At 42.0% G+C, this 13855-nt stretch overlaps 2 protein-coding genes and 3 non-coding genes across 5 annotated transcripts; all 5 read left to right on the forward strand.

Annotated features, from left to right (window-relative positions):
- The first annotated feature begins 284 nt into the window (after nucleotides 1–284).
- Nucleotides 285–2906, forward strand: LOC136454166 (eukaryotic translation initiation factor 3 subunit I-like). The gene is made up of 7 exons (XM_066454698.1): nucleotides 285–313; nucleotides 448–538; nucleotides 743–862; nucleotides 935–1024; nucleotides 1624–1710; nucleotides 1830–1909; nucleotides 2802–2906. Exons 1-7 carry the CDS (start codon nucleotides 285–287, stop codon nucleotides 2875–2877), a joined length of 573 nt encoding a protein of 190 aa, XP_066310795.1. The 3' UTR covers nucleotides 2878–2906.
- LOC136455722 (small nucleolar RNA U54) lies at nucleotides 2029–2111 on the forward strand. Its single transcript, XR_010759197.1, has one exon. It is a non-coding gene; the product is annotated as a small nucleolar RNA U54 (small nucleolar RNA).
- LOC136455724 (small nucleolar RNA U54) lies at nucleotides 2436–2515 on the forward strand. Its single transcript, XR_010759199.1, has one exon. It is a non-coding gene; the product is annotated as a small nucleolar RNA U54 (small nucleolar RNA).
- LOC136455720 (small nucleolar RNA U54) lies at nucleotides 2601–2683 on the forward strand. The gene has a single exon (XR_010759195.1). It is a non-coding gene; the product is annotated as a small nucleolar RNA U54 (small nucleolar RNA).
- Nucleotides 2907–4409: 1503 nt separating the features above from the next.
- LOC136451395 (RING-H2 finger protein ATL40-like) lies at nucleotides 4410–4942 on the forward strand. The gene has a single exon (XM_066452099.1). The coding sequence runs from the start codon at nucleotides 4469–4471 to the stop codon at nucleotides 4931–4933; it is 465 nt and encodes a 154-aa protein (XP_066308196.1). The 5' UTR covers nucleotides 4410–4468; the 3' UTR covers nucleotides 4934–4942.
- The last annotated feature ends 8913 nt before the right edge of the window (nucleotides 4943–13855 follow it).

The raw sequence follows: 13855 nt of genomic DNA on the forward strand, positions 1-13855 counted from the left end.
TCAAATATGAGACCATTCCATATGTAATCCCTCATGTCTCATTAACTAATAATCACGAGCTTGTTTTCACATAGTATATGAAAATCCCACAATAAATAAGCCTTCACATGAATTCCATTTGCATTGTTGTCTTGTGCTTGAACTAGATTGTTTATACAACAACACATCATTTTGGCTTTCACTAAGTACCTGTGAGATAACTTATTACCTGTCCACACTTAGCAAACGGGTTAGTCATTTAATCACGTTGTCATTCAATCAGCCAAAACTCACTAAAGGGCTAGATGCACTTTCAGGGAGAGCAGCAGCATGGGTAAATAGGTCATTTCCCATGCTAAGTGAGGGCTTCCTGGCTTGCTGCCACGCTGGCATGCCCACCTGGCGTGCCACATCAGTGAAAGTGGCAAAAGCGTATGAGTTTTACTGTTTGTGATGGCAATTATGTAGGAGCGCGCATAAAACTGGTAAACGGAGGAGTGCCATCCGTAAGGATGGCAAAAAGTTAAAAATCCCATCCAACGAGGCCATGATGATTTATGTAATGCACCATTTACTCAAGGGAGGAAATGAGGAAACTGAAAGTGGGTGTGGGATTCAAGATCAAACCTGCTATGCTTTTATATAATATCAATGCTGCTCTTTCTCTGCCATTTTTACACTGTAAAAAATGCTAATTGTTTCTCCATAATATGGAGACTGTTTTTTCACATCACTCATGGGATCCTCTTTGAGTTGTATGTAGACTAGACAACTGCTGAAAGAGTCTGATAAAGAATCTGGACATCAGAAGACCATTTCATCATTGTCAAAATCCTCAGATTGGTCACATTTCATTACTGGCTCCTTGGATAAATCTTCTAAGGTTAGAATTTGTTCAGGTTGATTGACATGACGATATTTGTAGTTTCCCTGACATTCAATTTTCCATGCCTAGCTATGGGATACAAGAACGCTAACCCTGATCAAGACGTATGTCACAGAGAGACCTGTTAATTCTGTTGACATCTCTCCTACACATGATACAGTATGTTCCTCTTCATAAACTTATTTATACACATCTTTTCTATTCCACTTTCCCTTGCCACATGGCAAAAGCTGAAAAGCATAAAATGCCTGTCGACCTGTGTAATATTCACACATTGTCACGAGCTTTGTGTTGAATCTGTGATTCGTGAAGTAGCATGGGGTCTGTCTAAATGCTCAGGTTGTGTGCACTGCTGAGCTAATTTGTTTGCCAATTGGGTTTCATAATCCGTATAGCGGATCTTCATATACCTGGTATTGCAAAGTGGCTCTTTGTCCAATTTAGTGCATTTTTATGTAATAATCATAGGTCGTGATTTTGTATATATGTAACTGCGCTGTCACTCTGTCAGCCATTGCATATTTGCTGTGTACACTAGGAGAAAAGTATTTTATCACATTTAAGCTATTGACCTATGGCTTATGCATTTTGTTAGCTGTTGCGCTTCTTTTTGTATTTACACTAGAACACTATTTATCATGTTTGATTTTTTTGAGCTGTAGATGAATGCATTGTGTTTATGGTCTACATGTGATTCTTAGCTCAGTGGTACCATCATCTGTGTTCCATTTTCCTAAGATTTTCGTTTCTGTTTTTAGGTAGTTCTAGGAGGTGGTCAGGATGCAATGAATGTGACTATGACAGACCGCCGTGCTGGTAAATTTGAGGCTAAATTCTATCACAAGGTAAGTTCTTTTCCAGTTAATAAAGTATCGAGGTATTACCCCTTTTGTGTTGCTTCCTTGCCAAACTTTGTATGCTTACAATATTTGAACTGTTCTGATTAAAACTTGCTCTCTTTTAGATTTTGCAAGAGGAAATTGGTGGTGTTAAAGGACGTTTTGGGCCAATTAATGCTTTAGCATTTAATCCTGATGGGCGAAGGTAATATTTTTTGTTCTGACAGTGCTTTTCTTATCTAGTCATTGTTGTTACTATCAACATTTGTCCACTGTCCATTGTATAAGGTTATGCCCATATTTCGTGTTTTTTGTTGTTGTATATGCTCAATGATTCTACCATGGTAAATCATGGTAATATATGCTATTCTGAGCCACACAAGGATGCCATAAGCTTTCTGAGAACAGGATTTTATTTGCTATGTGTAATTTTCATTAGGTTTTCATATTGATTTATCTTATGCAAATTTACTCTCTGAAAAATCTCTTTTTCTAGCTCATTTGTGGAGCAATGTAACGACCAGTCCTGATTCTCCATTTTATCCCACTTTTCTTTTAAGTTAATTAGTCTGAAATATTTTATCTACATTGACACTTTTCTTTATGTAAACATTATTTTATCTTTTTCATATGTCTACGACATATCTGGTCTTCATTGATTTCTGAAGCTATTTATTTTTACCTTTTATATGGCTGAATCTCTCCTCTTCAGCCATGCTACGTTTACATGTAGCTCAGACTGATTGTAGCCAACATTGGCAATATATGCTATGCTGACCTCAGTTCGATGAACATTTTGAGTATGAGAGCTACATTCTGCCCACAGTAGCTTTACCATTAATCTGGCCTTTTAAAAAGATTCTTTTTTATTATCGTATGCATCTTTGGGATCTGATAGCTCAATGACTTCAACCAGACACACTGGTTATATATGCTATTCTGATTGCCGCTGTTGAAAAAAAAATGATTCATGAGAGCTACCATTGTACACTATCAACATGTGCTGTAGATACTTTTCTCTTATGTTCTGAAGTTGCTTTTTTTTAGTAAAAAAGGTTTTTCTAATTCTGTCCATGTTCTTTCTTTAATCTTATTAGCTTTTCGAGTGGTGGTGAAGATGGATATGTAAGGCTGCATCATTTTGATTCCGACTACTTCAACATCAAGATGTAGATAAAGAATACCACAGGCTAATCCAAGGTAATATTCAGCTGCCAGCAATTCAAGAAGATTGCACCTATTTTGATGCACCAATGTGTACTGTTGAACTATCTAATGGTTTAGATAACAGGCAGTAGAAAAATTATCTTTCCCAGCATTAGTAAATATATATGGCAGATTGTTTTCTTGCAATCCAACCTTGCGTTTTTAGGAAGTGTTTGTGTTATTATTATACACATGTCAGCTGCATCTCTCGTCTGTTCTAACAAATCATCGATGATATCTATCCTAAGAATTCCATTTCTTGCATTCAGATTCAAAATTTAGGCCGTGCTTCCATCCTGCAACCCCTGTGTGCGCTGGTTTTCAGCTCGTGTTTGTGTTAACCTTCATTCTGTAATTCCTTTTCAGGTTGTTTGAGACTCAACTGGTACAGTTTCTTGGTTCAGATGTTGCTGGTTGACCGTGACACATGCAGAGCTGGCTCAGATCCTAGATGGTGTGGCAGTGTGTTGCTTATTAGACGATGTTGCTCTGGACAAGCAGCTCTTTGGTCTGCTTGAGGAATCTGTACACTTTGGTAATGAAAAGATCCTTGAACTGCTATCTTGAGTTGTCATTCTCGCTCCATGGATTCCCATTTTGTTTCGATTTGTATTCTCTGTTAATCTAAATCTTCCCTAATGGCCACTACTGAACTCTTCTGCTCGCAGGCAGCAGAAACTCACACGCTAATACACACTGTCATTCTCTTGTGCCGGACTGAGCTGCTGGGCTCCGATGTACGCGGCTCCAGAAGGCCCTCCTCTGCTGTCTCCTAATACTGCTGGTACCCCGAGTTCTCCGCTTCGTCCTAGTATATCCCTGCGAATGTTTGTTGCGCCGAAACATCGTGCAAAGCAAATGGATGCCGCTGGGGAATGGATGATGATAAAACAAAGAGCAAGTGGCAGTCCGCCGACCGGCAACCGCGTTTACCTACTTTATTACCGCGGGCGGGACGCGGACCATTGTGCTGGGAACAGAGTCCAAAGAAACCCACTGCCGCGCCGCTTGCCGAACTCGGAGTCTGGGACAACCCACGCGCCCCGCAAAAAACAGCAGCCATGATGATAATTTTGGACTCTCAATCCACTGCACCGACTTGTGTGCGCCTTCGCGAATCCGGAGCACGAGACACACATTGCACCGATACGGGATACGGATACGATGATACAGCGATACTTTATTTTTCATTCAATGTTACTAGTATACATATGTATAATGTATATTTAATAGTAATATATAGAAAACAAAATATCGTGATTGGACACTATGTGTGGGACTTGGAGTATCGGAGGTGTATCGAGATGTATCAACAAAGTATCCTCGTTAATTTTATTTATATCTTCGGCTCGATTTTCCGATACTTTATACGGTATCGGCTGCTTATTGGAGCATCGGATCGTATCGCGTTACCGGTACGGCGCTTGCGTGAAGTACCGGGGTCGATAACTACCCGTGCCAGCATGTGCGTAGTACTCCGTATCTCTGTAGCATTATTAGCGGCTCCTTGTTGCTAGTGAAAGTCCACGCCGCCTCTCCGTCCGTCCATCCGCGCTCAATGCCGGCGGCCACCGGATCGGACATCGTCGGCGCGGGAACGGCGGCCGTCGCCGTCGTCTGCGAGTACGACCGCGTTAGCGTGGTCCTCGAGCTCGCCGCGCTCTCCGCCTTCCTCCTCCTCCTGCGGTATGCTGCGGTCCTCTACGCCAACCACCGGCTCGCTACACTGAGCGCCGACGACGACCTCATCCCGCCGGCGGCACGGAGCGACGGCGCCTCATCATCAGGCCTCGACAACGCCGCCATCGCGCGGCTGCCATGCTTCGTCGTCGTGAGCCGCGGGGCCGGGGCGGCTGCCGCCGCGACCGCGACGGAGAAGTGCGCGGTGTGCCTGGGCGCCGTCGAGGAAGGCGAGACGGCGCGGGCGCTCCCCAGCTGCGCGCACGCGTTCCACGCGCGCTGCGTCGACGCGTGGCTGCGCCTGCGACCGACGTGCCCCGTGTGCCGGGCGATGTGCCGCTGAGACACCGGAGGCGGCAGGCACCTGCACGCCGCGCCGCGACCGCTGGTGCTCAAGATTCGTCCATGTCGATTCAAGTAGCCGTCCTTCAGTTCACTGAGATCAAGTAATTTTTCTCCATGTCTTTGTCATGCGAAATGATATTGACGATTTTTTTTTTATCTCAAAGAACACATTAAGTACAGTACAGCTTTGTGAAGGAAGATAAAAATAAGTAAATTTCACCCATCGTACAACAACTTATTTTTATACCACTTTACTTTAGTTTAACAATACGCAAAATGCACAAATAGATGCATCAATTTGTCATGTATGCTCATATACAGTGCGAATATGCTTTTTTTATAAAAAAAGATCCGGCTGCCCGGCATATATATTAATAAGAAGGAAGCAGAATTGCGCGAGAAGCGCAGCCTAGTACAGAGGAGGAGGGCTGCCTAGGATAGTTTCAGAGTTTATTACTCGCTGGGGTTTGAAACTATTACTAGGGGTCTAAGTAGGGATGAAAACGGTACGGATATTTTCTGATCGTATTCGAAACCGAATCCGTTTAGAGGGGTTGAGATCTGTCCGTATCCGAGTCCGGATATTCAACATCCGATACCGTATCCGTATCTGAATACTCAAATCGCATATTTATGATGTCGATATTCAATCGTATTCTATCCGACATAGTTGACACTATCCGTATTCGAATTCGAATCCAGATAAAAATATGAAAACAAATATAATATCGGTGATATCCGTCCGCATCCGATCCTGTTTGCTAAGTGTGGACAGGTAATAGGTTATCTCACAGGTACTTAATGAAAGCCAAAATGATGTGTTGTTGTATAAATAATCTAGTTCAAGCACAAAACAACAATGCAAATGGAATTCATGCGAAGGTTTATTTATTGTGGGATTTCCATGTACTATGTGAAAGCAAGCTTGTAAGAATTAACTAATGAGACATAAGGGATTGCATATGGAATGGTCTTATATTTGAAGCTTGCTAAATTGAAATAAAAAGGATAACAATAAATGAATGGATGATTCAACACAAGATGTGACTTGATGGCTTGAGATGGTGAAAATAGCAAGGAAAGGCTTCGAGGTACTAAGCAAGAGTGAAGGGCAAGCGACGGCTTGACGGCTGAAGAACCTAGCTAGGGTGAAGAAGAAAGTACTTGCATTTAGTTGAGGTACTAATCAAGCTATGATGGCCACGTTTATGTGGAGGATCAAATCACTATTGGAGTGTTTGATGGAAGTGACTTGATACATTTTGGAGTTATTCATATTTGATGAATGGAATCAAGTCACATGCTCAAGATGGCTATGCTCAAGTGTAAAGATCAATATCAACATGTTGGCACCCCTATTTGATGAAGATTGAAAGAGACGGCATCAATTCAAAATAGATCAACTCAAGTGGTATAAATTTATTTTTCCTTTTATCTTGAGTTTAATAGGTATGCCGTACTATTAAGAGGGATGCATCATGTTGATAGATAATGTTTCATAAGTGCTCAAGCCAACCCATATGAGTTTTGAGTATTTGAGCGACAAAAGAGCTAACTTTATTTTTGCTGGTCTGGCAATACCGGACGTGTCCGGTATTTACCCAGATGTGGTAAAATTATTGTTCTCGGGTTGGTTCATCGGGAGTACCGACGTAAGTCGGGAGTTCCGACGGTCGGGAGTCCCGGCAATGGTCGGGAGTTCCGACGGTCGGGAGTCCCGACAATGGTCGGGAGTTCCGATGTCTCGCACTTTAACTGACTTGGAGGGTTCACTATCCTGATCATACCGGACGTGTCCGGTATTCATATTGTACGTGTCTGGTATGGATGGCTAGAGGCCAACGGTAAGTTTTCAAATGCCTTGAGGGTCAGGAGTTCCGACATGAGTCGGGAGTTCCGACGGTCAGAAGTTCTGACATGTGTCGGGAGTTCTGACACCTCGCTTACTTTAACTCAGTTACATGGATTTCAAATATACTGAGGGTCAGTAGTTCTGACGTGAGTCAGGAGTTCCGACGCCTCACAACTTCACTGTAACTTAGTTACCGTTGGCGCAGTGTAAGTCATACCGGACGTGTCCACTATGGCAACGGCTATAAAACGGCTAATTTTTCCAAGGGGGCTTTAAATACCCCCAAGCCTTCACCTTTGGAGGCTGCTGATTCTACTGATACACACACACACATTTTTGAGCCTTGCCAACTCTTTCAACCCTCTCTTAGTGAGTGATTGATCAAATTTGCCAAATCAAATTATGGGTTGAGTAAAATTCAAAAAGAGAGCAATCCAACCACTTGAGCACTTGTGCATATTGTCAATCTCGTGATTTGCATTTGTTACTCTTAGACTCTTTGGTCCTAGACGGTTAGGCGTCGCCGGAGAGCACCCGAGAGATTATGGTGTGCCTCGAAAAGTTTGTAACGGTCGATTTCGCCGCCTTAGAATCAACTAGTGGAAGGAGGAAAAGGAGTTGGAAAAGACTCCGGCTAGAGTGACCTTCGTGGTATCCTCTAGGGCTGACCTTCGCTGGGTCACCCGTAGCCCCCTCAATGGAGAGTAGGACTCGAACGAGTTCGAACTTCGATAAAACAAATATCGTGTCTCAATTCGCATTTTATTTGATATTTGTATTGCTCTAGCTCTTGCGTAGGTTCTCTATGTATATTATCATCTCCAGTAGATACCTGCAGTTTGGTTTGAAGATAGAAATCGAAGGGAGCAAGTTTGGGGTTGTTCTGCAGAAATCGTGTATACCGGACACGTCTGGTATTGATCACTGTGCCAGGCTGTTCTACAGAACACGTGCATATCGGACACGTCCGGTATACCTACCGGACATGTCCGGTATTTCCTGGCTATGCTGAATATATTTATTCTTTGTTCTAACTTTGTGTTGCAGGCTTGTAGCTTCTAGATATATTCTTTATACCTTGTATACTCTGTGGCTAACTTATGAGGGGTGGTACTACTCTTTATTTGGAGTTTCCATTTTGGAAACTCCCTTTACTAATCATTTCCGCATTTAAAGGTGTTAATTTTTAGAAACGCCTATTCACCCCCTCCTCTAGGTGGCATCCTAGGTCCTTTCAATTGGTATCGGAGCAAGGTTCTCACCTAAAGCTTCACCGCCGTGAGAAAAGGATGTTGACGTCTATCGAGTTGGAGCCGGTGCTTCTCCAAAATGATGATTCAAACTTTCTACCTTGGTCAATACATGTACTCAATGCTTTTAGAGACATTAGTCCTCTTGTTGAGCATATTGTGGATGCAAGCATACCTCTTTCTATAGTTGATTGGAGCAACTACAAAAATTTGTCAAAAGAGGAAGAGATATGCGTGCAACTCAATGCTCAAGCTATTAATATTATTTTTAGTACATTGAGTGTAGATGTTCAAGATGAGGCAATCTTCAATGGACAACCACCTCCGGAGAGTGCTCATCTCATTTAGACTAGACTTTTTGATTTATATGGAAAATCCAAATGTGATGATGCATTTGAGATCGAGTCAATGGAAAGTATGTCCATTGTGTCTTCATGCAGCGAAGAAGCCTCACAAGACCTCAAGAGTGCTGAGCTAGAGCAAGAAGTGCAAGCAGCGCATGACCTGCTGTCTACCTGCATGTACCGGATATGTCCGGTATGCATACCGAACGTGTCTAGTATGGCTGAGGCAGCAGACCAGCAAGCATCTATTTGCAACGATGCTAAGCCTGGTGGCGACCAAGTGATGAGTCAACCTCAGTATCTCATGATACTCATCACTTATGTCTCATGGCCAAGAAAAGCAAGAAAAAGAGTAACAAGAAAGATCAAGAAAAGGAGAAAGCACAAGTAGATGATCAAGATGAGAGTGATGTTGAAGTTGAAGACAACTACAACCTTGATCATCTCAATCGCAAAGACAAGTTCATCATCATGAAGATAGTTGAAAAGAATGATGAGCTTGAAGAAGAGATTGAGAAGCAAGAGCAATCACTTCAAAAGCAAGAATTGTTTCTCATCTCTAAGATGGAAGAACTAAAGGCTCTAAGTGAAAGGTATGAAAAATTGTCAATTGAGCACGCTTTAGTTACTAACTCCTCTTCTAGTGTTTCACAACTAGAGAAGGAAAACTTGGAGCTCAAGGCAAGGCTAGATGAACTATCAAGCAAGTATAATGTGCTACAAGCAAACTATGTTTATCTAAAATGCTCTCATGATGAAGTAGTAGAATCAAGCATTATGCTTGAGGTGGCTCATGAGGTTGTGATTACATCGGTAAATTTTTCTCAACCTCTCACACATCCACTCACTAGTACACCATCTTAATTAAATATTTCTTGTACTAATGAGTGTGCATCTCAAGCAAGCCAATCTTTGATTGACCTAAATCTTATAGAAAACATAGAGCTCAAAGAAGAAGTGCAAAGATTAAAGAAAGATATGATTCGGTTGAAGGGTAAGGAGAAAGCACAACCTTCTTAAGATAACCGTGATAACATGGTAAAGAAGCTTGAGAAGGGTTCAAACCTTGCTTCCTCCAAAGCCCAACAAAAGAATCATATCTCAAGCAAGGCCAACCCAACCAAGAGCAAGAAACATGGAAAAGAATGTGCTATGGTTGTGGATTGTATGGACATAAGTGGGCTATGTGTCCACACAAGAGTTGGGCCGATAAGGTTGAAGCGGCCAATCAAAAGGCTTCTACCAAGGAGGCCAAGCAAATGAAGAGTGATGGACAAAGCGCTTGTCTCATGAGCAAGAAATTGGGGGTATCCTACTAAGAAATGCCCAATGTACAAGGAGGCAAGAAAGGAAGCCCAAGTTGCAACAAAAAGATGCTATGGATGCAATGAGATGGGCCATAAGGTTGATAGATGTCCATACAAGCAAAACAAGCATAGAGCAAACAAAGACCACATATGCTATGCTTGTAGAAGAAAGGGGTATCTAAGCTATGAATGCCCAAATGGTAACGCTCCTAAGCCAAACACATATGTCTATAATGATAAGCTTAGGAAGACCACAAATGGGGTTAGCACTAGCAAGGTGATGTGTTCACCACAAACTAGTGCTAAAGCCATTTGGGTGCCTAAGCACTTGTTGACTAACTCAAAAGGACCCAACAAGAGTTGGGTACCAAAGTGTGCCTAGGTTAATGATGTAGGTACTCGGTGGTGAGATGAACGCTTCGGGGTGGTTGAGCAAGTAATTTGACAATATTCACTCAATCTATCAACCAATTCTTATCATAATCCCTTATATGGTTGACCCGAAGATAATTCAATGAACATATCATATATTTCATCCTCACTATTGGTAACAAGTACCTAAACTTTTTAGGATAGCCACTTTGTTCGTTTCGTGTTCTATAGTTCACAAATCGATACATTTGTGAAATAATGAAAGTGGCTAATTAGATTCAATTAAAAAGGAATTTTACTTTGCCATATGATGCTTTTAACGGCTCTCTAGTAAACCAATTCATGTGTTGAGGTGCAAGTTTACAATAAATACTAGAGTTAAACGAAGAATTACAAGCAGCGAATTAATTGGTTCTGTCCTGAACCTATCGGACGTGTCTGGTATTACTATTGGACGTGTCCGGTATGGCCAGGGATAGAAGGAAAGTGTTTTTGTTTTGCGTATTCCAGACGTGTTCGGTATACCTACCGGACGTGTTCGGTATTGCAGGAACCAGAACACTAATAAGAGTCTTTGATCCATATATTTTCATATATCCTCAATTTACTCAGAAACTTGTGGTTTACCAAAACTAAGTGGATTCTGAGCATCTCTTGAACTCAAATTTAAATATGGCAAATTATTTGGTTGTGGTTCAAAATAGAAAATTGACTCCTAAATCCTTAATAGAATAAAGTGCTAGATAAAAGTCATTCAAATCACTTAAAGCACTTATTTAGGGGGAGCTAAATTTCTATTTTGCACTGTGGACTAACAAATTTATCTAGCATTCTTTATAGTCCTTTGGATGAAAATGTATCTAGCATGATTATTTGGCAATTAAGGTCAACATAAAGATCATCATGCTATTTATCTTCTTAGTGGTATTCTTGTGGGCTCAAGGCAAAGGTATGTGTTTACATACATATATTGTAAGTGCATCTAAGGCCCTTTATATGTTAGAATGTGCATTTGTGTGACATAGGAGAGATATTTTTCAAAACCCATAACTAGCATGTGTAGGTGGTGTGAATTTGAAAAACTATTTGAATCTTGGTCTTTGTGACCTAGCCTTGTCGTGTGATGATTATATCTCTCCTTGATTGTTTGATTGGCTAATCACACATGATATGGCTCTCTTGAGTATTTGAGCGACAAAAGAGCTAACTTTATTTTTGCTGGTCTGGCAATACCGAATGTGTCTGGTATTTACCCAGATGTGGTAAAATTATTATTCTCGGGTTGGTTCGTCGGGAGTACCGATGGTCGGGAGTCCCGGCAATGGTCGGGAGTTCCGACGGTCGGGAGTCTCGGCAATGGTCGGGAGTTCCGATGTCTTGCACTTTAACTGACTTGAAGAGTTCACTATCCTGGTCATACCGGACGTGTCCGGTATTCATACTGTACGTGTCTGGTATGGATGGCTAGAGGCCAACGGCTAGTTTTCAAATGCCTTGAGGCTTAGGAGTTCCAACATGAGTCAGGAGTTCCGACGGTCAGAAGTTCCGGCATGTGTCCGGAGTTCTGACACCTCGCTTACTTTAACTCAGTTACATGGATTTCAAATATACTAAGGGTTGGGAGTTCCGACGTGAGTCGGGAGTTCCGACGCCTCACAACTTCACTGTAACTTAGTTACTGTTGGCACAGTGTAAGTCATATCGGACGTGTCCGGTATGGCAACGGCTAGTTTTTCCAAGGGGGCTTTAAATACCCCCAAGCCTTCACCTTTGGAGGCTACAGATTCTGCTGATACACACACACATTTTTGAGCCTTGCCAACTCTTCCAACCCTCTCTTAGTGAGTGATTTATCAAATTTGCCAAATCAAATTGTGGGTTGAGTAAAATTCAAAAAGAGAGCAATCCAACCACTTGAGCACTTGTGCATATTGTCAATCTCATGATTCGCATTTGTTACTCTTGGACTCTTTGGTCCTAGATGGTTAGGCATCACCGGAGAGCACCCGAGAGATTGTGGTGTGCCTCAAAAAGTTTGTAACGGTCGATTCCGCCGCCTCGGAATCAACTAGTGGAAGGAGGAAAAGGAGTTGGAAAAGACTCCGGCTAGAGTGACCTTCATGGTATCCTCTAGGGCTGACCTTCGCTGGGTCGTCCACAGCCCCCTCAACAGAGAGTAGGACTCGAACGAGTCTAAACTTCAATAAAATAAATATCATGTCTCAATTCGCATTTCATTTGATATTTGTATTGCTCTAGCTCTTGCGCAGGTTCTCTGTGTATATTATCATCTCCAGTAGATACCTGCAGTTTGGTTTGAAGATAAAAATCGAAGGGAGCAAGTTTGGGGCTGTTCTGCAGAAATCGTGTATACCGAACATGTCTGGTATTCATACCGGACACGTCCGGTATTGATCACTATGCCAGGCTGTTCTGCAGAACACGTGCATACCGGACACGTCCGGTACCTATCGGACACATTCGGTATTTCCTAGCTGTGCTGAATATATTCATTCTCTATTCTAACTTTGTGTTGCAGGCTTGTAGCTTCTAGATATATTCTTTATACCTTATATACTCTATGGCTAACTTATGAGGGGTGGTACTACTCTTTATTTAGAGTTTCCTATTTTAGAAACTCCCTTTACTAATCATTTCCGCATTTAAAGGTGTTAATTTTCAGAAACACCTATTCCACCCCCCCTCTAGGCGGCATCCTAAGTCCTTTCAAGTGGGCCATGAGGCAGAATCATGCTAGACCGTAATATAATAATAAGATCATAGGCTAACACATCTTTCAACCTATCTTTACTTCAACGGTCTCATGACGTGAATTGTTCGTGAAAGCACTCGATATCAGCTAAAACAGTTGATTCAGACATAGCGCACAGTTAAGGTCATGCCCTATCAGGAACAGATCTATCAAATAACGATCCCCACTCCTACGGTGCTAATAGTGGGGTGAGGCAGAATCACGCAGGCCATGATAACGGGCCATGAAACGGTTCTCGCTAGCCAATAGATCTACTCAAGATCAAACATGCCTTACCCGGACGCCATGCACGATCAAGATTGATATAAAACAACCAATAAAACATAACTCATCGTTTAAAGTATAGATTAGATTAGTATAGATTAACAAACGATGTGTTAAATAGGATATAAGGTCGATCTAGATCAATTCCAATCGGGCAAAGTGATATTGCTGTAATTGAATAAGTAATGGAAGCAATAAGCAATATCGGTAACTTAATGAATCTATCCGAAGGAACGCCACCCTTAGATAGAGCCGATAACTTGACCTTAATCTAGTTCGAGCAGTGGAGATCGACCGGATCGATGCAGCCTTACTTGAACTAGACAAGAATCGATAACTAGCTTATACTAGAGTCGCAGTGGAGGTCAACCGGATTGATGTAGTCAGTACGAACAAAAGTATAAGCCATGACGACACTTACAGACAAGTAGTGGAGGTCGACCGGATCAATGCAGCCATACTTGCTGAAGAACTCACCGAGATCTACTCTATTCCTACTCCTAAGGGGTGGTCCGAAGCTGAAAAAAGTAAGTAACTTGTATTTGATTGATTGTGTGTCCTTTACAATAACTGAGGTCCAATATTTATACCCGGAACCTACACAGGAATCCTACTTAAGCACTGACTCATTATAATTTCTTGGCCTAAAAGAAAACATTCCTAATTTAAGATAACTTGGACTCTAATCTTCCCTTTTGTAGAGTCCAACATGCTTTGTCCTGGTGCCGATCGTAGCCTTTGTCGTTATCTACTAGCGC

The sequence above is a fragment of the Miscanthus floridulus genome, chromosome 5 (genome assembly GCF_019320115.1).
Source record: "Miscanthus floridulus cultivar M001 chromosome 5, ASM1932011v1, whole genome shotgun sequence".
Taxonomy (NCBI): Eukaryota; Viridiplantae; Streptophyta; class Magnoliopsida; order Poales; family Poaceae; genus Miscanthus; species Miscanthus floridulus.

Bases quoted from the DNA above. Each gene is read 5' to 3' on its own strand.
- LOC136454166 (XM_066454698.1), top strand. From the start codon at position 285: ATGCACTTTCAGGGAGAGCAGCAGCATGG. The intron at 539-742 runs GTAATGCACCAT...AGTTGTATGTAG, and splicing joins ACGAGGCCATGATGATTTAT to ACTAGACAACTGCTGAAAGA. The intron at 863-934 runs GTTAGAATTTGT...TTCCATGCCTAG, and splicing joins CCTTGGATAAATCTTCTAAG to CTATGGGATACAAGAACGCT.
- LOC136451395 (XM_066452099.1), top strand. From the start codon at position 4,469: ATGCCGGCGGCCACCGGATCGGACATCGTCGGCGCGGGAACGGCGGCC.